At 37.8% G+C, this 25,407-nt stretch overlaps 1 protein-coding gene across 1 annotated transcript in view; it reads right to left on the bottom strand.

Annotated features, from left to right (window-relative positions):
• LMBRD1 (LMBR1 domain containing 1) overlaps positions 1 to 25,407 on the bottom strand; it is an 82,309-nt gene that overhangs the window by 18,503 nt on the left and 38,399 nt on the right. The window contains exons 8-13 of the mRNA XM_010565794.1: positions 17,604 to 17,729; positions 14,935 to 15,087; positions 6,214 to 6,278; positions 5,336 to 5,438; positions 4,062 to 4,166; positions 2,676 to 2,825 (exon numbers count right to left, since the gene is read on the bottom strand). Coding sequence (XP_010564096.1) covers positions 2,676 to 2,825; positions 4,062 to 4,166; positions 5,336 to 5,438; positions 6,214 to 6,278; positions 14,935 to 15,087; positions 17,604 to 17,729 — 702 coding nt within the window. The remainder of the gene's footprint in view (positions 1 to 2,675; positions 2,826 to 4,061; positions 4,167 to 5,335; positions 5,439 to 6,213; positions 6,279 to 14,934; positions 15,088 to 17,603; positions 17,730 to 25,407) is intronic.

Below are 25,407 nucleotides of genomic sequence, written 5' to 3'. Positions count from 1 at the left end.
ATTCTGACATACATGCTTATCAGCCTACTCATCCACCACTAAGCTGACTTGGAATATTGCTTATTTATTGCTTGGTTCTATGCAGTGTTACCAGTGGTGTTACTTTAAATGATGAAATTGACTGTGGTGTGTACGAACAATGACCATGTAGACTGTCCAAGCAAACTGGTGCATACAGCTTCCATCTTCAGGAAGCTTGCCATATGCCCAAAATGTATTTCACTTGCCCAGTTCCTGCATATGTTCCTGGCTACTCCTCAGCTCCATAACAACCAATTCATAACTCTTAAGAACCTCTTCATTGCCAACATCCGCAGAAAAATCTGTTGCACCTCTTAATTCCCAGTCATCTCTCCTCATTTCAAAACACAAAAGTTTAACATCCAGTTATCAGGCTAGTCAGACACAGAAAATGTGTCTGATACAAGGTTTTCAGACAACATCCTCTCAAAGAATCTTTCAGAATGTATTTACTTGGTATGCCAGAAAAGTCCAGATGTATTTGACCCACATACTCTTTATGCTTCATGTTATCTTAACAATAAAAAGTCTCTACCCAGGTTACTTTATGCACTTTAAACACAGCTCTCTAAAATGGGACTTAAAAAGCTAAAGACCCAGGATGTCCATCTCAGCCATAATGGTTTTTTATTCCTTAAAAATGAAGAGTTGTAGCTCTACTCAACCATTCCAGCTAACCCTTCTTGCAGTGCTGACCAGAATTGTATTTCAATAGCTGTTTGAATGACATAAGAGCCACCCTTCTGCTGTGCTCCATTCTCTTGACCCTTTTCATTATGAACTATTTATCTATTTTCAGATACTATTTGTCATAAACAGCTAGCATGCAAGTGTTTAAGTCCCAATCTTTCTGCCCCCCTCAATATACACACATTTTATCCATAAAGCAAAACAAACTGCTAGCTACAGTCTCTGCTTTTCTCTTCAATCTTCCATGTTATCTGCAAGCTTTATCATGAAGGACTCATTTTCAGGTCACTGAAAGGCTTAAAGACTAGCTTGGTAGGATCCTTAATGAAATTGTCCTTCCCACCCTTCCACCCACAATGGTTCTGCACTGTAATTAGAGACATACAATCAGTCCACAATATAAAAAAAAAACCAAACCAAAACAACCAACCAACAAACTGCCTTTTGCAGGGACTTGAGCTCATAACTAATTCACATATAGCTATAAGGTGTTCTGGGCTACAAAGTAATCATGCCAGGAGTTCTATGAAACACAGCATAGAAGCAAACCACTTCCCTAAAATGATTTTTAGCTTAGTTTCTTGCTGCTATTGCCCTAATTCTGACAATGTGAGCCAATTTATAGATGCCTAAGCATGTTTATTTTGTATTAGTTATACCTAGCATAAAATCTAATACAAATGCATTAAGCTTTCCAAACACCAAATATTCAAGTCCTCTACAGTGATTCTATTATTGTGCTTGGATTGATATCAGGATGACCAGCCTCCCATTACCAGACACAATTTAGATATAAAGACAGCAGAAAAGTAGCATTTATTGAATCCTCCACTTCCTGCAGTGACAATTCTAACACATCCACCCAGCACGTTTAAGTTGATCAGGTTCTTCTTCTCTAGCATGTTTATGCTACTTCAACTTCAATTTCTCCTTGTAATTTTTTTGTTCAAAATATTCTGTGTCTACTCTGTTTAAACTGAAAGAATTGATAGTGATAAGTTACACATTTTACTAAATATTTTTGGCTGAAGAAGCTTGGTGAGTGACTGGTTTTTTTAAAGCAGTGTGTTTTCCTCCCAGAAGCACAGCTTTCTGGAAAACAAGTATTCCAAATGCTCAAAGCAACACTCAGTTACTTTGGTCTCATTTACATCCCTTCTCCCAACCACTCTGGCTCAATTGCTTTGTCTGTAGGATACCAGATCTTGGTAAACAGCTGTCCATAAAACCTCTCCAAATGCTTATTATGTGTACCTTTGAACTTCCCCATAAATATTCAGGGCTCCACTCAAACTAAGATGAAATACAAGAACTAAAGCCTTCAGGTACAGAAGATGAAAGACTTCAAAAAACCCCAAAATGTTGAAGTACACAAAAGTGCAATAACAAAAGCAGAGACTAATGTTAACTACTTAATCCTGGAGAAGATTTTATAGAACAAGAACTGCAATGAGTCTCATGAAGTTGGACAGTCCAAAGTGTCTGAAATGTAATCAATCAGCACATACTCCGCTTCATTCTGATTATTATCCTCTACTGTACCAAGTTATCTTTGTCATTTCCCACAAATATACACATAAAAACTATCAACTGCAGAACAACCACATTGCTTTCAGTCTATAGACAGCCTTACACACTAAAACTAATCCTCGCTGCAGTCACTCAGCAACCTAAGAGTGCCAGTACAAAATCTAGTGGAAGCTAGCAGCTGTTTTATCAAACGTAGTAAAGCAATACTCAAAGTTTTACACTGTCTGAAGATTATCTAGGAATTAATTTGTGTTATATATAGTACAACCATTTTCTGGCTAGTGTATTATCAAGAGACCTACTAGTAGTTAAAAAACCTGGCTACAAAGAGTCTTCAAAATTGAGAATGGGCCTGGCTTTAAAAGTTGCTGTAAACAGTACACTTTTGATACAGAAAGTAAGACTCCCCCCCCCCCCCAAGTCTTACATCTCACCTGTACCAGGTATTTTTGGCTTCCATACATTACATACTGAGGGGCAAGACTGTAGATCATATAACTTGTATGAAGAACTATCAACAGAAGTATCATGCAGAGAAACAAGAGTGCTTGAGGTCGAGTTTTTCCTCTCCTGATTTTATAAAGCTAAAAAACAGAAAATGTACTAATATTAACATAATGAAAACCTCTTTTTTTCCCTGAAGACATTTAAAATCCTCTTTAATTCAAGTAACAGTTTTAATTCTGCTGACAGAAATGGGAGGCTGCTAAAACTATCCTCTGGCAACTTAATTCCAATAAGCCAAAGCAGGTTTTCAGGTGTATTTACCTGAATTTCAAAGCACAGCTATTTAACCAAATTAATTGTTGTTTGTATTAATAACCCAGAACATTTATAAGCATGCAGTTACTAGCATGATTTAAATGGTGTTGCTTGTCACTGGTAACAAGCTGTGCCTTGGTTTTTCAAGGAGTTTTACGCCCTTCAGTCAAGGTGCGGTGTCATCTATCATGGAGGAAGCTATGAGAGAGTATTCCCAAGGCTCTGAGAAAATTTGGACACCATATGGTGGCATCTTTTCCACTTCACACTGCAGAGAATGATATAATCCCTTGTTGTTACCCTGTAGATACCACTCCATTCTGTAACTCCCAAAGGCTCAACCTGAGTACCATATTAGGGTAAAAAAGCTGGCAGCTGAAGGGTAAAAGATGGAAGACCAAAACCAACAGCCAATCTCACAACTCATTACAAGGACTCAAGGTCACCATGCACAATTTTGGGGTGACACCACACAAAAGGGTGACAGTATTAAAGGGAAAGTAGGCACAGAAGCAGGGAAATATTTAACCAAGCATCACAGGCACAAATGACATACTGTTGGATACAAAGCTGCTTTTTCAAATACTGTAACATATTAATTTGCATCATATTTAGATATACCATATCATCACTGTACTGTTCTATCTCTTACCAAGCTACATAAACTTGCTTACCACCTAAAAAGCAACTCAAGCATGCACATTTCAGATTTTGACCATAAAATTCATTAATACTTCCAGTATATCAGAATTATATGGCTTTAACTTAGAAAAGTCAGAAGCCAGAGTGCCACTGATTAAACACTTGAGTCAGCTGACCGTATTGCTTAAACTAAAACATCAGTTTTGGTCTGATAACTTAGCAAAACCAGAACGCCTTTCAAAAGCAGTGAGAACTGTACAATAGGCTTCTAACACTCATTAGACATACAATGCTGTTTGCAACATGCAGTACTTACGAAGCAGTACGTAAATAATAGCTATTTATTAAATATATTCATTGTCACACATTTGTTAAACATCTTACTATTATAAGCTAAACTCTTAATTCATATTTACCCTTATCCAGAAGAACCATATACCCATATTTCGAATCCCTGCCATTGAAGTGAAGATAAAGTACATAACAATAGTTGTAATAAGAATATAATCCAGTGGAAAAACCTAAAACAAGAACACAAGCAGTTAAAAAAAAGAAAATGTTCAAACTAGAAAACAAGCTCTTCCCCCACTTCAATCTAAATACCTAGTTTCTACTTATAGCATCTGAGGTAGTAAGAGTCCTTCCCTCTAAAAGTTTTACGTAGCTGGCTCCAAATACAGCTAATATGGCCTGCTGCTAATAGAACTTATACAATAATTCTGGGAAAGCAATGGATGATTTTTCTTAATTTAAAACTTGCCTTAATTTTGAAGTGTTATACAGTTTTAGGCCAAGAAATACTTAATTCTGTTCTGAGAGTACACTTAAAAGAAAGTCTGCAGTGGTAACAATCATTTTAGGACTGTATAGGCATTCTATTTGTGAATATTTCCGATTTGCATACAAATTCATAAATATAAAAATCAAGTTTTATATGCATTAATAACAGCTTGAGATAATACTGTTGCTGAACACTACTTTTCTCAGTAAACTGCAAACTTAGGCATTCAATAGTTCTAGAAACCATGGGGAAGCAATGCATTGTGCCAACCCATTACACCAAGAATATGGAAAGAACTCAACTAGGGGAGAATAAAGCACTAGCTTACATTAAGGCTTTTCTTTTTCTTAGCTTACCTATGACTGATTGCCAAATTTGTACGTGGCCTTGTTGCCTTCCAACCCTACTGAAGTTAAACAGATGTTTGTTCTTATGTAGGGTCTGTTTCAAAGACTAATGCTTTACTATAACATACATAACTGCACAGAGTATAGTATATTTTTCAAGGTGCAATAAATATATTAAAAAGTGAAAAAGTGCATTTATCTCACTTAAAGGCCATAAACTATCAAGTACACAAACAACTAGAGTGTAGCTAGGGCATGGGAGAAAGTCCATGATAACTACAAGTGATGTCATTCTTCATTGCCACTACATTCTCACCAGGTGAAAGTTAGTTTCAAGCACTACCCTCCTCCAACAACTGGCTTCCATCCACCCAAGATTTTCCTATCAGTATCTAATAACTAAAAGATTGTTAACAAGGAAGTTGCCTGGCTTTTACAGAATAAACATCTAGACAGTTTCATTTTAATGAATTAATTGGGGAGCATAGTTTGCCTTTTGATAGCTCACCAGAAAACAGAGGGGAACATCCTTACATATGTAGATCACCAATTTTTTACTTACTGTTTGAAGAATAGGTAACAGCATATTCAATGGATTGGTCAGATTAGTTCCTAAAATTATAAATCCTGAGTCGAAACCAGCCGAATGCAGAGCTTTGTCCAAACTGCAGTAATTAAGAAAAACTGGGTAAGTACTACAGCTCTCCCAGAGCTTTGTCTTCAGTTTAATTTAAAAGAGCAGCTCAAAAAAAGCTGAACTAAGCCCAGAGACTAACAGCTTTTTCATATCTATATAGACACAAGCTTTCTTTTACCACACTCATTGCACTTGTCCTATGAAAAGGTATATTGATTTCTGCATCTCCTTGGCATTTTAGCTTTTCCCTAGGTTGGGTCATAGAGCTTATTTGCCCTGTCTGAAAAACTAAAAATGCCAACATTTGAGACCTCTGGTTAGTGTCAATCTTCACTGAAATCCACCAGATTTGCAGCTGGCTATATTGCTTTCAACACCATGAAACAATTACAATGTAATACACATCATAATGGATTATACAAGTCATTTACTGCAAGAGTTTAAGCACCTGGTACCTAGCCCAAGAAGTACCTACATGCATTAAGATTCATTCAAGCAATCAGAATACTTCTGTAGTCTGAATTAAACTTCCTTAACATATACGCTTAATTTCTCTGCTGAATCAGAACTTTTCAGCAGCACGCAGTCAATCAAGCTGAACCGTGTCCTTTTTTCAATCTGTTTTATCACATTTTGCTTACTTTCAATATATACTATTATAATGAGAAATGCAGCTTTAATTACAGAAACATAGCATAGAAAAAGAAGTGGGATGACTCTTGAAGCAAACCACCCCCGATTTTGACATAAGAGCAGAAACTATGTAGTTTAAGTTGTTCAGGAAAATGCTGAAATTTACTTACTTTGACAAGAACAGAGAGACAGTGAAGAGCAGTGCCACTATGATGAAGAATACTCCCCACACAATCTAGAAGTAAAAATTTATTACAACTTAACTGAAAGTGATTGCAGTTGATACAAATGAAGACTTGTCTAAAGTTTCAATAAAGGACTAATGATCTTGGACCACCTCAGAGCTCAAACACACTCGAAACAGTAACTTTTCGGTAAATACTATAGAGAAGTGCCAACAAAAAGTTTACTCTGTCAAACAGGGTTTATGTCAACCGTTTGAAAAGTTGATTGTCCGAGATGAAAACCACCTCTTTGCCTGTTGAATACACTAAGCTCAGGATGAAGCATTAGAAGTACATCACGTGCTACAGTACAATACAGAAGTCTACCTGTAAGTCAAAAGTGACATTAGGAACACAGATGAGATGTTATCTCAAATGAACACAGCATGTAGCAGAAGGTACAACCTGTACTTGCTATATTATATGGAAAACCTTAACTGTATACATGCATGTGGGTTTAATTAAGGGAAATTAGAGTTTGTTTCCCTTAGCCACCATGCCTGCATGCTCACCTTCCAACAGGAGGCAACCTGTGAACAACTTACATGAAACATCTCACCTTTCCTGAATGAGAGCGCTCCCTTCTGTAGTGCTACTCAAACACTCAATAAGCAAATCACTTGGAGGGAGCGATTTAAAACTCAAGTCGCCAAGCCCAAATACCAGGTCTACCTTTTTCTTGCTTCTGCCTGCAAGTCATCTCAGTTACTCATCCGCATTGAGTATTTCAAAGCAATTTTCAAGGTTCAAGTTATAGAAATCATCAACTTCACAAAGTATTTTGACACAAAGGTTTAAGTCACCTAGAGATTTAACTCTGAAGTGATGTGAAGACTTGAGAATGGACTAGAAAAAATATAAAATGCTTATAAATAATACTAAGGTAGTAGGAAAAATACTTGAGTTTCAAGAAAATCTAGGTGAGTTCTACTTAAATACTATTATTCTAAAACACCACCTATCCACAAGTGATTAAAGTAAGATGAGATTACTATGACCACATCACTACCACCAGATAAAGGCCTCTCTTCTGGAAAAGATTCTAAAAGACCTTCCATACCCCTTTAGCTGCACTAGGCAAGTCATTTGCCCCACAATCTTCCTTGGGAGTGCATTCAAGAATTTGAAACCCAAAAAAAGTGTAACAGCTGTGGTTATTTAGCCAGCAAGTCATAAGCATAGGTAAGTACAGGTAAAAATTTTTTAAGGACCACTATAATTAAATGAAATACTGCTATTGTTTTTAAAATCAGCAATAGCAGGCTTTTTTGTAAGCTTTTGCACACTAATACAGAATTCCTGAGATACGAAATAAGAACAGAATTTCTTGGCTAATCCAAGGCAGGATATGAAACACTAAACTAAGTTTACCAGGAGTAAGCGAAGATTTTGTAGACCAACCATATCAGCAGTTAAGCTGGTTTTGCACATTCAGGTTTTTCATGTTTTAAGGACTAGATAAAAATAAGCTAACATCTTAAAGAGCTAAACAATTTAGTCCCTGAATATAGTCAGAGTATGAAAAGTTTGAGTTTATTTTAAACTGGAGGAATTCAGGCAACTTAACAGCAAGTGTAGAGAACCAAAAGTAATATTCTGATACCTGTACATTCCGTAGTCCCTATTTCCTTCTCATTTTTATCTTTGGAGGAAGCAGCCACCTTCTTTGAAAGGTGGCTTCATTTCTTTCAGTTCTTCTATGAATGGTCTGAATCCAGTAGATTCAGAGAAATAAGGTTGTTCCTTATGATCTTAATTAAGAACACAGGAAAGTGTTTTTATTATGCCTACCAAACACAGCACTTGAGCCAGGGACTTAATTCTCCAAGCTGTCCTCGACAAGAACACCTCCTGTTATTTTTCCTGGGCTACAAGCTAGTTCAGGAAGTTATTCTACAATTCTTTGGCAGGTTTTCTCTCTCACAGTCTTCTCTTTGGGGGGGTTAGGGGATGACATACAAAAGTGAGCCCAGATAGCAAACCCATTCAGTTACAGCTCCAACAGGTTCACTGTATTTTCCCAGAAACCATAGTCACGGAATATGTTGGGGTAAGCGTGCTGAACTTCCCAAAACATTATTGTTTTCAAATTGCTAGGCTTGAGACAACCTAGACAGACTTATTTCCAAATTCTATATGCAGGAACGCAATGCATGGTCTTCCATATGAATGAGGGAGTTTCATAGTTTAATTTTTTTTACTAACCTTAAAACTTGGCACACAGCCATCTTGAAAAGGTTAAGAACTTTATTACAGCTGCTCATTAAAGATATTCAGAGTTACAATGCTATTATTGTTCATTAAATTCTCAAGACAAGCTTCCATCTGCAAACTCAAACAGAGTATTAGAACATCGCTTATAAAACAGCTCAAATTATGTAGGCCTTATTAGGTATAGATTTAGAGACTGATACCAACTACTAACTCACATATTTCCACATATTTAAGTGTATTAAGATTTTACCTCTCCACAGCAAACTCCCACTAGGTATTAGCCATACAGGAAACAGATGTTTAAAACCAGTTAAGACCAAGAGTCTGAAGCTTGCATTACTTCATTACCTTCTGCCAACTACTGCTGGTAGACAGGTATTCGTATTTCCTCTGGAATATGTCTGTCTTCTGAAGTGATGCATAACACTCTTAGACATAGATAAATGGTTGAAAAAGCACTCCTTTTCCCATGTTAACCTCAACTCCAGTCCCATTAAATACGAGATTGAAAAGGCTTGTATTAAAGACCTTCATTCTACCTTAGTTCTTCCTGTATTTCCACAGTGCTATTAAGACTACTGAACCACAAATGATTTGCAATTAACATGAACCTACGTTTACACATTTTCAGAGCATCAGTTGACTTAGGTCTTTCACAGAAGGGATCCTCCTCATGTTCTTACCTAGATTTTCCTCCTACCTCAACTGATTACAGACCAATCGACACCTCATTTCTAGCCTATTAACCAGCAGTTGGCCAACGATTAGGAGAATACCAACGCTCAGACTAGTAGTTGAGCTTGCAACTTACACAGTCCAGCTGAGCCTTATCAAGTGGTATCAACCTGAATTAAACTAAAACCATACCTCCAGTTGGGTATCACTTGGTATCTGGGTAAGGGAAAGAGTAAGTACTCCCCCCCGCACCCCGTCAAAGCCCAAGATAGGCTAGAAAAAAAAAACAAACAAAAAAACCAACAACATAGCAGCAGGAGCTATATACTCACTGTTGCCTTCTACTCGTCACCTATAGCAAAGGACAAATCTGTCATCTAGAATCTTATTGGGACACTACTGTACTGTTGTTTGCTAGCTTTGAACCAACTAGAATACCTTCAAATATTCTAAATACACTTAGCCATGAAAATTTACAAGATAACTTTGCTTTGTGTCACAGCGTAAATGAGAAAGAATCCAAGCCCCTGAGAACATGAGTACATGCTCAACTTCAGAGCAAAGAACAGCACTTAATCAAACCTCTTGTTCTCACAGCAGGACTATTCATCAACAGATGCTGAAAAGCTTTTACTATTAGAACAGGCAAAACCAAAAAGCCTGGGTTTCAGCCAAACAACACAGAGAAATTTAGTAAGGTCACCACAAAAAATAAGAAGAAAAGAGAAAGCAGCCCTTGATCTTTATTAAGAGAAGTCTAACTTCCAATGCAAGACAATCTTATTTCCTACTCCCTAATCCTTTTGAAAGCAGGACCTCAAAGCAATGGTACCTCAAGCTATATTACCTCCTCCACTACAACCAGGTTGAACTGCTCCATTGCCAGGCCACTTCCTCACATCCCTCAGCTACAAAACATAGACCCCATACCCACCTGTACTCAATCATTTGCTACAGAACAGGTTTCAGAGCTGCTGCCTTGCACTTACATCACTTTGATCACCTCTACACATCTACTTGGGTGTTCTAATCTACGATCTGTTGTGCAAGCTAATATACATACAAGTAACTGCAAAAAAAACCAAAACAGTGAACCATGCTTTTATGCAAGACTGCAGATACTACAAAACAATGAGTTGAAATAATACGTACTAATACAACTTACACTGCTGCTCGCAATGAGTTCCTTCAGCATCTTAATAGAAAGCCTCTGCACAGGTGAGTAAGGAAGCAGCTAAAGCAGAAGACAGTAAGAACCAGTATACTTAAAGCTTTGGTATACATTTGAACATACAGGATTAAAAGACATGGCTAAGCAAAAACCAAGACAAAAATGTCAATATATAGGCATTTCTCAACAGTAAAAATGGAAGTATGCTATTTCTAGGTCATAGTGAAAAGTTGAATTTCATTTCAGTTTAGTAAGTCAGGCCAAATAATTTAGAAATATTCAACTGATTAGTCTATTTTTCCACTGCTACTGTACATAATCAAGTCACAAGCTGGTAAGTCTTTTCTGACATTATTCATGTTCTGCTTACACCATTTTCCCTGGTACCTTCCTTCAACTTCTTAAACATTCCCCTGACCCCTGCAACATCCTTGTTTGAGTTATTTGGAGCTCTTCACCTCCTACCCCTCGTATACTCACCCGTCCAATTGTTTCCTACAGCAGTACTCACGTACCAATAGAAAAAGAAACTGTGAATCTGCTTAGGACAGCTATTCCATGAATTTGAACCAACACTGAGGCAACACAAAAATTTAAAGCAGCAGTCATCCTCTCAGGGGTGGTATTCATTAACAGAGTAAAGAAAACTGGTGGCACATTACTGAACAAGTACACCAACTGAGAAGCAAAGCTGGAATCCTCACAGTGAACACTTACTATTTGTATTGGATTTACATGGCAATGTTTTGGTATCAGGGGGGCTGTAGGGGTGTCCTCTCTGAGGAGAGGCCAGAGGCTGTTTTGCACTAGACAACGCTGTTTCCAGTTGGCACCAACTGCCCCGCTACTGGCCAAAGCTGACCCAGCAGCAAAGCTTATGGCCCCTCTAGGAAAACATATCTAAGAAAGGGAAAAACACAAGAGTGAGAGGAAAGAATGAGAAATAGCCCTGTAGACACCAAGCTCAGAGAAGGAGGTGCTGCTCTAGACAGAGGAGCAGACATCTCCCCCCCAGCCCTTTAAGAGAGCCATGCTGAGGCAGATAACCACGCTCAGCCCATGGAGGATCCCACACCAGAACAAGAAGATATTTTCTTAAGTAAGCTGCAGCCTGTAGAGATCTCACATGCAGAAGCAGGTTCTTCTGACAGGAACTACAGCCCATGGAGGAAACCCATGCTAGAACACCGACAAATTGCGAGGAGAAAGCAACAGCAGAGAAGAGATGTTACAGACTGATGGCAACTCTCTATTCCCCATCCCCACTGGGCTGCTCCAGAGTCAAGACTGAAGGAGTGAAGTCAAGCCTGGGAAAGAGTGGGGAGGGGCAGGCAGGTGTTTTAAATGATCTTTGTTTTTCACCATTCAAATCAATTTTAATTGGCAATTTTCCTCAACTCTGTTTTGCCCATGACAGTAACTGGTAAGTGCTTACCCCGTCTATCTTGACCCACACATTTTTCCAACTTATTTCCTCCCCCATCCTGTTGATGGGGAGGGAGAGAGCAGCTGGGTGGGCATTTGGCAGCCAGTAAAGTCAACCTGCCAGCACTATTGTGTGACACAATCTACTTCCCAGGAGGTTTTAGGTAACCTGGCAAACATGGGTTAAAAATTATTTAGATGAAGCAAAACACTTACTACTAAGTTATCACTATGTAAACTTTGGACATGAAATATTCACACACCTTGCTTGTCACATTGCCAGCCTCCCTGATGTAGAAGATGCAGCTGTGAATGCAGGAAGAAAGCCTGTCAGTTTAGCCACACCACTTTTGAGGCAAGTAGACTGACTCCTGACAGCACCTACAGTCTGCACTAACACTCTGCCAGCATGGCTGTTATCCAAGCAACTGCCTACAGTTTCCCCTCTTTCAGCTCTCTCCACAGAAGTGGTGGGGTAATCAAAAGCACATTAAAAAAAAAGGAATACCCTAGCCCTCCCATCCTCAAGACAGCATTAACTGTACCTATGCTTCTCTGAAGGCCTTCAGCAGCAGGTGGAGAGACTGACACATCTATACAAAGTCCTCATTATCCTTAAGATTAGATAGGAGAACAGTTTATCTCTCTCTTGCTAGCGTTCAAGTATACCACTCTCTATTTATCAAGAGAACAGTGTTCTCTTTGTAGTAGCCTCCATATACTTGGAGTGATGTCAATGCCTTTAAGTCCCCGCTTAAGCTAAGCCACATGAGCATGCTCTGTCCACACAGATCTCAATGTTCAAAACAGAGCACTTCATTTTCTTACATTACTCACCTTAGGCATCTCTTCAGTTGGTAAACAACTGAAGTACCCCATGAAAAAACAGTGGAATACTCCCACCTTACCATTGCTGAATACACTTCCATGTTTCACAACCTGTAGTCTTGTTCATATATTGAGCATATATAATTATGTGCTCTGGAGGTTTTTTTTTCCCTAAACAGTTTTTATACCTATCCCTAAAGCATACCATATTTCTCTTGCTGCTGAGAGTATCAGATGAAAGTGTGAGAAACCATAATAAAGGAAGGAGAAGCAGTAGATTTTCTATCTACAGGAAATGTTACATTTCGTAGAAAGAAATTAGACTAGTGTGACATTACTTGACAACCCATGCTGACCATTACTCATTTCCTTGAGATCTTCCACGTCTTAATTTTTCAATTTAGTCAAAAGCAATAGCTTCATCTTTGAGTAAAACAGTTATTCTCAAAATTTACTTTAATCCATGTCAAAGAAAGCTTACTCTTCAGAGAAAAAAAAAGGTTTGGCTTTGTTTAACAACAGATCACATGCTAATAGATATTTAGCAATAACAAAAAGTTAAAGCAAGAATATAGGTGGACATTATGCAAAGACAATATTATCATGGAAGTGTGAATGTAGACGCTAAGTTGACACTGTAAAAGACCTCCAAGACTAAGTGCTATTCCTGAACACGTATTCTGTTCTATCAGTCCCAGTAAGAGTCTGCAACTCCAATAAACCTGACCATCCCAAACACAAAGCAGAAATAGCATTCACCATATCTAATACTCGCCTCACAACAAATGGCATTTCTCTTGAAGTGTGAGAAATGGCCATTCTTGAACAATAATATACAAGTTGCACTAAAGACAGAAGTATTGTAAAGCAATAAGCAAAGCTAAGCTGTCTGCTGTACTTCTACATTGATCAGAAGTATATGTGAATATTAAAAGATTTCTTCTTCTTCATGAAAGCCACTAACTGAATGATTGACAGGTTATATACGTGCAAAGACAATTCAAATGTTATTAAAATAACAGTAAAACAGTCCTGCAAGAGTTAAGATATTATTAAGTGATGAACATTATTACTTTCACAGGACAGTTCAAGGAAAAGTCAAAGTAAACAAATTTTGTAACACACTTTATAGTACAACCCTACTCCAAGTGAAAAATCTGTCAGGAAAAATTATCCACCTGCAACTCCCCTTTAGTCTGATTCTTCAGTCAACAAGTCACAGTGACTGTCACAGTTATGGAGAAAATAAATAGCATTCAAACCACAAGAACAAAGAGACACTGGAATACCATGCTGACCGTAAGTGATAATCTGTAAGTAACTAATGATATTGTACACTACCCTATGAGAAGACAATGAACTGTTAAAACCCTACAGACAATAGTTATGGCCAGTGCATTTCCCAAATTTAAGGTTAATGTGAAAAGTTAAAAGAAACTACACAAGCTATTTTGAATCAAAGGAAGAGTCCAAACTGTTAAAGTGAACAGTTAGGGATATTTGTCCTTTCAATGAAAGGGCTAGGTCTAGATTTCTAAAGTACCATAGAAAGATAACTCCACTAAGAATTTCGCACTGAAAGCTTCTGTTGAACTGCAATTTTAGCCCATTTCCATTCGTACTCAGCATTAACAGTAGCAATGACATTAGAGGAAATTGCTTATAGCTCCCCCCCCTCAGCTTTTCAAAGTGCAGCCTACAGTTTCAAGCAACACTAAAATTTCTTCCTACATCTAGTTGGCAAAAAAATACTTTATACAGCAATACTGTTCCATAAAAGCACTGGATTTGAAAACCAGTTATCTTCTAAAAATCAAAGTCCTAAGATCAAAAAGAGACCAGGATCAAAGCTTTGCCCCAGTAATAGTCTCCTTTGCACCGGTTAAGTATCAAGATGTAAGTTCTATACAGCTAGCTTACTACTGACCAAGTAATTACTTGGCAAGATACTCATTCCATATGCATATATTCTCAAAATATCTCTCACTTCTGCTGGCTACATGTAATTTAGATTAACCTGAGCTACCTGACAGCTATAGAGTTCTTCCTTCTCTTCTTCTCATTTTCACATGCCTGAGAAAAGACAAGATACTCAGATTTTCTACGGCAGTGGCAATATAGTAGATCAGCTAGGATTTGCTCCTTTTCAATCTTAATCATATTTTAGGCAAAGTAAAAGGTTTTCCAAGAGCTCAGAACTTGCTATAGGGCTGTCATTCTGTAGTATAATAGTAAACAAAAACATAAGCAGTTGGTATTCAGGATGGTAATTGATAAACTTGACCTATGATTTATATGGGAAGAAGCTGGAAGTTATTCCAATTTAAGTCTCAAAAAGTGAGACAAAGTTTTACCTTCAGAGGTCGGATAGCTTCACAGAACTTCGTCCACCAGCTTTTCTCAATAGACTCCAGATGCCTCTCTCTTCTTCGAAGTGTCCTTAGTCTCTCTTCCAGTTGTTGTACAGTCCGTCTATCCCTTGATGCCAAAGGCCGACCATCTCTGCACTGGTTACCAAAAAAATAGTGCAAGAGATCAAGGAACATTGAATCAATAGACTTAACATCTAGTTTAATGAGCTACAACAACTCTAAAGACTTTGTAGTAAATAATTCACACTGTTTCTATGCATAGCAAGAGTATGAAGTACAAAAGTCACAAGCTGCAACAAGAGGAATTCCTATTAGGTGGTAGAAAACGCTCTTCACAATGAGGATGTTAAAAAATTTTACCAGGGTGGGCAGTCTTCATGGCTAGAAACACTTAAAATGCCCAGATGAGATCTGAATAGCCTGATCTAACTTGAGAGGGGTCCTTGCTTTGTGTAGAGGGTTGAACTTGACACCTTTCAGAGGTCCCTCCCAATCAAATTCCATGATGAAGCCAATATATGAAGCTTGGCATCTGTATTTTCTTTCCAGCATTCCACTACAGATACTCAGCTACGTTTCTTGTACTTGCCGTTCCAAAAATTATTCTTACAGAAACCCAAACAAGAAGCACCATTACCCCCAAAATTACTTGAGCATACCAGATAATTGTTTGTTTGATGATTATGTTTAAGAATGTACTTTAATTCTGTGCCTCTAAACACTGAGCAGGCACCATCGCACTCTGTTGTAAATCGAGTAGCAGATCCTTAAGTCTCAGTTATACACTAATAAGCAAAAGCAACAAAATGGGCATTAGGTAGCTGAACCAAAATTGTTTCCAACATTGATGTCATTGTACAACAAACTGATCCTTAAATAAAAAAGATTCTTATAGTTTTAGTACATCTCCTACTGTATATTTTTAAATATTGAAGGTCCCTATTCAGTTTCCTTCCCCTCTTATTTTAAAAGAGCCTTCCTGTAAATAGTGAAACACTTCACACCCAGTGAAGTTAAAGTGAATCTATTTTAGATATATTTCTCAAAGGTTACAAGACTACGACCACATTCTAGGCACATGTAACACTTAAATTGGAGATCACCATGTACTTTTAACAGGAACATATTCTCCATACCCTGTATAGCACCTCAGTGACTTGAAAAGACTTTTTGAAAACGGTCCAAGCTCCCAAGTTGCAAGTCCAAGCTTCAATTACTTAAGACTAATGAAATAAAGCTACCAGGTGTACTAATAGCAGAAGGCCATCCTACATCCTGAATCTTTTCATTAGATTAAGTAGCATACTTTCATGCTTCTAGTTTTCACTGTACATTACTCAGTAACACTCACTTTTTTCATGACTTCATGCAAATGTAACTGAAGATTTCAATTAGACTGAGGCAGAATCCTAATCATAATCCATAAGCCAAAGAAAGTTAGTTTATACTAATGGTGACATTAAAATATAGATGTAACAAAGACTTGCTACTTTTTGATCCTATTTGTTTGCTAGATCGAACAACAAGTCCAGTTGCTTGCAAACTGTCATAATCCAACATAGTCTTCTGTAGTAATGCTCCATTTTTCAGAGGTTTCTCATTCTTTCTTATATTGATTTCAGTAATAGAGATGCCTTTGTTGTAGTAGTAGTCTGTAGAAAACCAAAACTTCACAATTTAAACTGGGGAGACTACTTCTTAGGTTTCACTATGCAACAAGGTTTCTAGAACACTGCAGGTGCCCATACTGTGTAGAGATAGTCAAGTACCAAGAGAAGACTGTTAGGGAACTGTTTCAACACTGCTGAGGTCTACTATCACAAAGCACAGGACAGCCCAAATAGACTGCCAGGATGAAAGTAATGCATTTTAATGCCCCCTCCGCCCACTCAGGGTTGTGAAAACACTGGTCAAACCATTGCCTGCAACAGGTTGGGAAAAGGGTGGGAGATTTCCCCTAGCATCTTGTATGTAAAGGAGAAATCTTATCCTCCTTCAGCTTGTGCTCTTAGGTTTTTATGTGTCCTGCTTCCATTAGGCACAGTGCTTCAGTGAGCTGCAAAGCCATCATGGGTTTACAAATGGCATTAACATCCTCGGGGTGTTTAGGATTCAGAACAGAGTTCCATATGTACGCTTTTCATAAAGAAGTGATTTATAACAGCAAGGTACATTAACTGGGAAGCAAGAATATCTGGGACTGTTATTTATTCATAAAGATGATTAATAGTTTGATGAATCTAACCCATGACAGCTCCATGTGGCAAGTATCCAGTGCTGATAACATTGAGTAAGTATCAACAAATTGGATGCCATATCTGGTAGCAGACTAGGTTATTAGTGAGGTTAATATTCTTACCTTCTACAAAGTATCTCTTCCATATATCTCAGCAGGACTGGGGTAGTTTAAGTTTAGCTCACCAGCACCATTATTAGCTAGACAGAAGTAACTACTGCTGCAGGACTGAAAGAAAACCTAATTGCTACTACAGAAGTGACCACATTTGTTTCCAAATAACTCAAATAACTGCAAGCTAGTCAATTCTGACTTACTATTCTTTCTGGAACAAAAACTCTCTATGGCATGACCATAAACTAGTAAGCAAGCAGGAAAAAAGTCATTAAGAAAGTGAGAACAGTGAAGACTATACCTTTGATTTAATCCTTAATAAGTGTTGCTCTACTTCTTCAATATCTTCAGTGTTCTCTAAACGTTCATAAGCCGCACTGGTAGTTCCTTTTATCAAGTTTAGAGGCAAAGCTGACATACCATAAGCCTAAAATAAGAAAGAAACATACATACTCAAATTCTCTGCCATACATTTTGATCTGATAAGGCTGCTTTATGTTGACGCTATAAGGTATCACTGATGGGCCCCCCCCCCTTCTATAGACTTGTACCAAGGCAATCAATTCTTTTCCTTTTTGAAGCAAAACATAACAAACATGCTATGCAGATTCCAGCATCCCACATTGTTCCAATGGTACTTAGCATCCCACAATCACTGAGACAACAGCATGCGTTAAGATTTCATATAAGCATAGCCCACTGAAGATTTATCAAACTAGCCGTGGGGTTTTTATCAAATAATTTAGCTTGCGAAAACCTTACCTTTCCCACCTTAGATCAAAATCAAAACATTATGTAATACAGGAATTTCTAGATATTGAATTTAAGTAGTTTTAGATGCAAAGCATACCCAATTTCTTTGTAGCCAGTAGTCTTCAACTTACTTTTAAAATGAAATTATGTAGAAAGTTGCAGTAAAAAGACACAGAAGAAGCTAGGTGAGCACCTAAACTCAGTTGCATTCCAAGACTGCTTAGATACCTGTTCACATTCATACATTTTGTTGGCATTTACTCCCAGTTAAGTCCTATACCATTTAAAGGGTTTGTCAGGTTTTATGTCAACATTATGCCCAGATTTTTCCAATGCTAAGTCTGTAATCTTTCCACTACCATAAAAGACAGATATTTGAGGTGAGGTAAACAAGAAGAAAATGCCACTATTTCTTCCCTGCTACCTTATGAGTCTTATAGATCTAGGCCAAGGTCAGAAGTGTCTCCAAGCAGTTTAGAGACATTAGCCATTGGCTTTTTTTTTTCTGTGGGTGGGAGGCTGTTGGTGATAGGTTGTTCTCAGTGCAGAGCTCAGCAGGAACATTACTCTTCTCTTAATCACAATTAACACATGCAGTTTTACTAGAGTGCTTGATATCTGTACATTTGCTAACTTCAGAAATGAGCAGTTTTCTAGATTTTCACAGGAATACCACTCCCTCCTTCGAGCACAGCTTTACATTTAATACTGAGAATAGATTTAACACAAATGCTAGCGTGTAATAAATGTCACCATACATGCTGTCAGATCACATGAGCTTTCTGTACAGAAGACTTGATTTCACCTGCTTAAGAACCTACTTAGACATACTAATGTCTCATACATTATACTCAAAGCAAGCCACTGTCCATTTTTTTTGGTGTATTTTTCAACATGCCATATATCCTGCCACCAACACCCATTTCTAAGCCCCTGTAACAAAGGGGTCTTATTTACTATTATTGTAGCTCAAAACCACATTAACTATTTAAATTAATAGCCATTTCAATATAAATAGCTGACACTGAGCCCACAGACTTCAGTTTCACTCTGCAAGTGACAATACTGCATGATTTCAAGAAACATTCCTCCAATTATTATTTCTCCAAGTATTAGGCTACAAAAGCACAAAACAGAAGTTTAGCAGTCTGACAACCTTGTTCACTTATTGTGGAATTAGGTTTCTTATATTCAGAGTGACAATTACCAGTAAATTCTTGGAACAGTGCCAGTTAAGTTCAACAAGCAGACAGCATGTATGTCTCTCAACAGGCTTCAGTCCCAAGGAAACAGTGGTACCTGTTAAATCACTTCAAAGCATTTAAGTAAAGGTAGGAGAAAAGTATTTTCCTTCAAATACTTCTTGAAGTATATATTAGCAAAGAACACATTCAGCTAGATCTTTGACAACCTGTACTACATGACTTTCTTTGTGTAGCTAAAGTATTAGAACTGGTTTTATCATAGACTCCTAGAGAATAAGGTAGGCTATTAGATATCTGCTCAGCATTTCAGGACTTCACAGCTGACATAGCCTCATATGTCACCCAAATATACAGCCAAAAAAAAAAAGAAGAGTATTTGCAGCACTGTTTACAGACTGTTCCAAATAAAGTTAAACTCTATTTTTTCAGCTACAAAAGGTAACTGGTAATTTCAGTCCCTGCCTTAGAGCTTTTTGCTGTAAAAGCTATACAAGGGAAGGACATCTCTTATCACAGGCTAGTGATGGCAATGAAATTTCATGCTTTCCAAGACACTCCAGAAGTTGTGGTTTGAACACAGCTATACAACCACAGAAAGGCCTACCTACAAGATTAACTACTTCAGGTAAGGAAAAGAATTTAACTTAGGCTGCACTTTACAACTCTGTCCATAAATATGGCTCAGTTCTCCCTTTAGAGAATCTCCTTTGAGAGCATTAAGCTGCTTTGTTATCTACAGGAGCTAAAAAGCAGTCTCCCCCAATCCTCCTCTTCTCTACGCTGAAGATAGAATTTCTTCAACCTTTCTTTATGTGTTGCATTCTCCAACTCCCTAATCACTTTCACAAGTCTCCACTGGAGCCTCTAGTTTTCCGTTTCTTAAGCTAGGGGACCAAAACCAGACACAGTATTCCCAGATGTGGCTTTGGAAGTGCCAAGTACAGTGGAATAATCATGTCCCTTGACCTACTGGCTATGTTCTTGCTGATGCAAACCCAGGAGACTGTTTGCCTTCCTGCTGCAGGGCACACTGCTGGCTCATGCTCAGCCTGCTGGCCACTAGGACTTCCAGGTCCTTTTCAGCAGAGCCATCCCCCAGGCAGTCAGACCCCAGCATGAACTGTCGGTTGGAATTAATCCATTCTAAGAGAAGACCCTAACATCTGCTAAACCTGATACCATTCTTGTCGGCACAATCTTCCTACCTGTCAATGTCTCTATGGTGGCTCTTCATTCTATCTTATCTACTTCTCACAGTTTGATATCATTCTCCAACTATATGACTATATACTTAACCCAACCATCCAGATAATTTATGAAGACTGAATAGTATTGGGCCCCTATTGACACTGAAGAGTTCACTCAAGTCTGGCTGCTAGTAGTGTAACTCCAGAATTTAGGTGAAAGTATAAACACCATTCAATTTTGTAACTAGAATGCAGGCTGCAATCTAACCAAGGTCCCTCTGTGGAACCCAAAACATTTCCAGCCACAGCCATAGACATTCAGTATGTAGAACCAAATATAGTAGAGAGATTGCTATGACAGCAGACCCACATAATTTTATAAACCTAAGTTTAGAAGCAATGAGATTTCACCCTTCAGCAGAGGCTTCACCTGTTCTTCAAACAGCTATCATGAACTAACAGATATCAATTATTTACTCAACAGAAATAGTTAAGGAATAAAATTTAGAGTTTCAAATCTTCTAAATCTAAGTTTCTACAAAGCAAACTGCAACCCTTAAAGGGATACATTGTTTTGCAGATGTGAATTATATACTTGAATGTCAAGCTTGCTCTACTGATAAAGGCAGTCTAAGTTCCTTCCTTGAATACAAAAGATGCCAACAGTGAGATGATTATGCAAGTAAGCCTCCCATCATCAGCGGGGGAAAAGCCACTTTGGTCCTTCAAGACAACAAGATATAGAATGAAGGAGAGAAAGATGAGTCATCTCATGTGATGTGTCACAGGTCTGAACAGAAGCTGTATTCGCTCAGTTTCAGGGCTGCATCTCCCTTCAGGCTGATGTAGAACTTCAAGGCTGCCCTGAACAAAGTTTTAATCCCCTGGGCTAGTGCAAGTGTTAAGTTATTCAAGGACTACTATTTTGGGCATCTGCAACTCAGCAAGCAAGCAATGTATTGGAGATAGCACAGGAAAACCAAAGCTGGACACTAAAGCCAAGAGAGGGGCTTGGTCCTGAGACACATTGTGGGTTCAATTATTAGAATATGCATAGAAACAGATCAGAAGAGCCTTTAAAGTAGTTAGGACAAGTTAATTTACACACATGAATTTTGATAAAACAACTAATTAAGTCTTGACATATTTACACCACTGAAACAATAGTTTCCAGGACTTATTTTTAGACAACCTTTGGCTAGAAGCATTAAGTCAGATAAGATACACTGCACTGAAAAATAAAAACAGTTATCCGAACGTAACAGGCAATTACAGCATACATGGTTGTTTTCTCCACATAGGTTCTTCAAAATGCACTGAATCTAGTACTAAACACTAACTGTTCAGGCTGGTATCTGATAACACATGCTGCAAGGTTAGGTCTTTAAAGTCTCAGGCTGCTATCTCTGCTGTTACTGACTGCCTGATCAGCTTCATTGAAACCCCATTTTACAGTAAAAAAAAATTCTAAATTTATAGTTAAAACAATTTATTTTGGAGAAGGTTCCCCTCTCTTGAATCCCCACAAGTGATCCATATAGATCACCCCCTATCAGTTAGCTTAAGGGCTGGAAAGCCAAACCCTAAGAGCTCACTACCTAGGAAGTACCAGTTAAGGTCATCATCTGTGAGCAAGTGTCTCATTCTGATTTGAGCATCTGCCCACAGGCAATACAGATAATATCTCTGGATGGATGAAGTTCATATTTATACTTCCTAGATTTCTTGAAGTAGGTGGCCTTCTACTCTAAAGAGAAAACTAAAAACCAAAACAACTTAAAGCAACAGAAAAAACAGCTTACCTATCCTATGAAAAGAACAGTCTAAATAAAGCTCTTCAGACTTCTTCCTTATTTGTTATTCACAGAAGCAGTAGCTAGGCCTGAGACAGGAATTTGCAAAGAAACCTGTCATCAGCGAAGCAAGAGCCTGTAACTCACATGAAAGCAACAATTCAATACTGTTTATGCAGTATCAGTAGGCATTGAAGAACAGCAAGAAGCATACTCTAGATATTCTCTCAGCATGCCATTGAACCCAAATATACTCTGTGCTCCAGACAGAGCACTAAAATACCTCAATAGATATTACATGAGCATTCCTTCCCATTTGCTTAATCTTCACTTCTCCTGTATCCCCTTCTTTCCCATTCTGTCTGCAGTAAACCTAGCTATTCTCCTCTCATTCCACAGTTAAGATTCAGAAAGAAGAGTTGCTGTTTTTATCCTTTGGTCTCTTGCAGACTCAGTATCTTAAAACACTTTAGACTTGCCAAACTCACATAGCCCATGGCTAGATAAGGGAATAGCCTCCCTTCTTATTAGTTACCAGGTATGTTAATAGTCACTCATAAGCAGAAGACAGAAAACAAGTGAAGTTGAGACAAGTTGTAAAATCATGTTTTACAGAAGCTGCAGCATGCAACTATGTCAAGGATAAACCCTTGAATATTAAAAAAATTCAGAAAGTTTCTCCACTGGGAACCATAACTGCTAGTTTAACATTTTTAAATTGCACAAGGTATGACACAGTTGCACTGAAAAGGGTGTATTAAGGTGGGAACACATAATAATCAGCCAGATCAGCCATAAGGAACACAGAAAAAACACACTGAAATTAATATAGCAAATGCCTTTAGAAAAGAGTTAAATGAGTTAAAGGTAACTTTGAACACCTAGTGCAAAAAGCCTGAAGCCATGAGGCATCACAGTTTAACTAAAAGTTGATTATGTTCCACTTTCTACATCTGCTATGTTCAGCTAAGATATGGTCTAATGATTAACTTGTGGCCCAAACAGGATAATCTCTCCTTTTTAGAGATCAAACAGAACAGGTAAGTTGTTTCTGATCAGCTTGGTACACAACCAGCACTGTAGTTGAAGGTAGTTCAGCAACTTTTTCGGTTCAAGATATTTAAGAATTAAACGTGTGATTTCAAGAAATTATCAGAAAGTACTTGTGTAGCACAGCAGACAGACTCCCCATTCCATTTATTTTTAGAGGTTCATATATCAAGCAGATGTGGCTTTTAAGCGCTATCACTGAGGTGCTTTAAAAGGTATATATATATATTCTTGCACAAGTGTAGAAATTAATACTGACAAACATTTCTTGCATAGCACTGCCCTCTAGCGAAGTCACATGAAACAGCCAAATAAAAAAGAAAACTCTATTAGAGGCACAAGAAATGCCCACAACTTTCAATATACAAATATTAAAATTCCGATTTTGTTACAACAGCTTGTTTCAAGGCTTCACCTGAAAGTGTGACCATGGAGGACAAAGTGTTCAATTCTACCAACTACACTGTGATCAAAAATGCATCTATTCAAGTTAAACAGCTAAACTCTAGTTCAGGATATGCAGTGTTTTAAAGAAATACAAGTCAAGTACAAGTTAGTTTGTTTCAATACGTATATCCCCCCCCCCCCATTTCAAAAATATTTTGGTATAGAATTATGTTAAGCATGAAGGAAGTCACACTGTGATGTCTTTTATCCCTCACAGCACTTGATACAGCTCAGTTGCCTATACTGAACACTATTTCATATGGATACAGTGCACCCTCGTCAGCATTGCTTCCGATGGAACAGGTAAGCTAGTCCAGTTAAGTAGTCTCAAGTGTGGGGCACTTTCATATGTCATACCAATACAGGCAACGCTTCTGCGCCTGAACTAGGACTCTACCTTACTTGAAACTGTTCCTTTCTTCTCTGCGCACCTAGACTGCACAGTTTTCTTGAAAAGTAATCCAACTCTACAAGTAACAGCTACTTTCTCACATTAAAGAAAACTGTCTCCATCTCTGGCTACCTACACATTATCATTCTAAAGATAAAAATTGGAATTCAAGTATTTTATTTCTAGAACACCATTAACCATGGCAAACAGTGACAGTGCTTCACACATCCTCCCTAAACTGTAAAGAGTGAAGGAGAAAACCTCCTAAATGCACCTGGAGATGGCAGACCATCTCATGGACAATTGTATATTTTTTATTTTTATTTTTTGGAAAAGCTCATGCCATACAGCTTGGAAAATCATTCAGTATATTAACTAGTAAAATCTCAGTTCTTTCATGGAAAGTTTTAGTATCCAATCTTCAGTTGCTATAAGAGCACGTAAGTTTCTGTGTAACATTGCTATAAAAAAAAGCCTTAAAGCATGGAATGGATTGAACAAACTGGACTGGTATGTTCAGTATGGTATTTCTTGCATGATCTGTTGTACACAACATGAACAGTGCATTAAGTACTTGTTTATCCATTTCTAACATTCATCACTACAGTATTTTGCTGCACATTCACTTGTGTTTCATATTATTGTTTTCTCTCCACCATACAAATAAATAAGTGAGACAATGTTCGTGTCAGTGTTTAAGTGGACAAAAAAAATGCAGTCAAGGTTTGTAAGAAGCAGAAACCAAGTATGACAGCCCCTATCCTACAGTTGTTGCACTATGCACAGTGAACTTGTACTTGCTGGACATACAACTGAGTCAGAGTTGACTTTTTTACAGATAAGACTGAACCTAACTATTTTGACCAGCTGCCATCTTCTGCATTGCTCCATCAGGCTTAGAAGAGCATTAACAACGAAAGATTAACTTCCTTTCAAGCTGCAACTCTAAAATCTCAAAAGTACAAAACTACCATTGATCCAGCAGTTTAAAACATTTACAGTTCTTCAAGAGTGTAGTAGGAATCAGGCTGTTAAAACAAATAACACCCAAATTGGTTTGCTATTTCAGTTATTTACTGCTTCATGGAGAAGTGAACATAATCAAATAACTACTTTTCTTTTATATTTAAGAATTGACATTGAAGTGATGAAGTGGTAATGACAATGAATGCTACTAACTTCTGGATTTCTCAGTAATCGATTACTACTGATTTTCTTTTAAGTATACAACGAGTGCTTTTAAGGTTAGACAAACTATAAAAGGTTTTAAGCTTTCTGG

Source organism: Haliaeetus leucocephalus, unplaced genomic scaffold, assembly GCF_000737465.1.
Source record: "Haliaeetus leucocephalus isolate CR32 unplaced genomic scaffold, Haliaeetus_leucocephalus-4.0 Scaffold195, whole genome shotgun sequence".
In the NCBI taxonomy this organism is placed as follows: Eukaryota; Metazoa; Chordata; class Aves; order Accipitriformes; family Accipitridae; genus Haliaeetus; species Haliaeetus leucocephalus.
The sequence above is the reverse complement of the archived record's forward strand: the minus strand, read 5'-3'. Positions and strand labels throughout refer to the sequence as shown.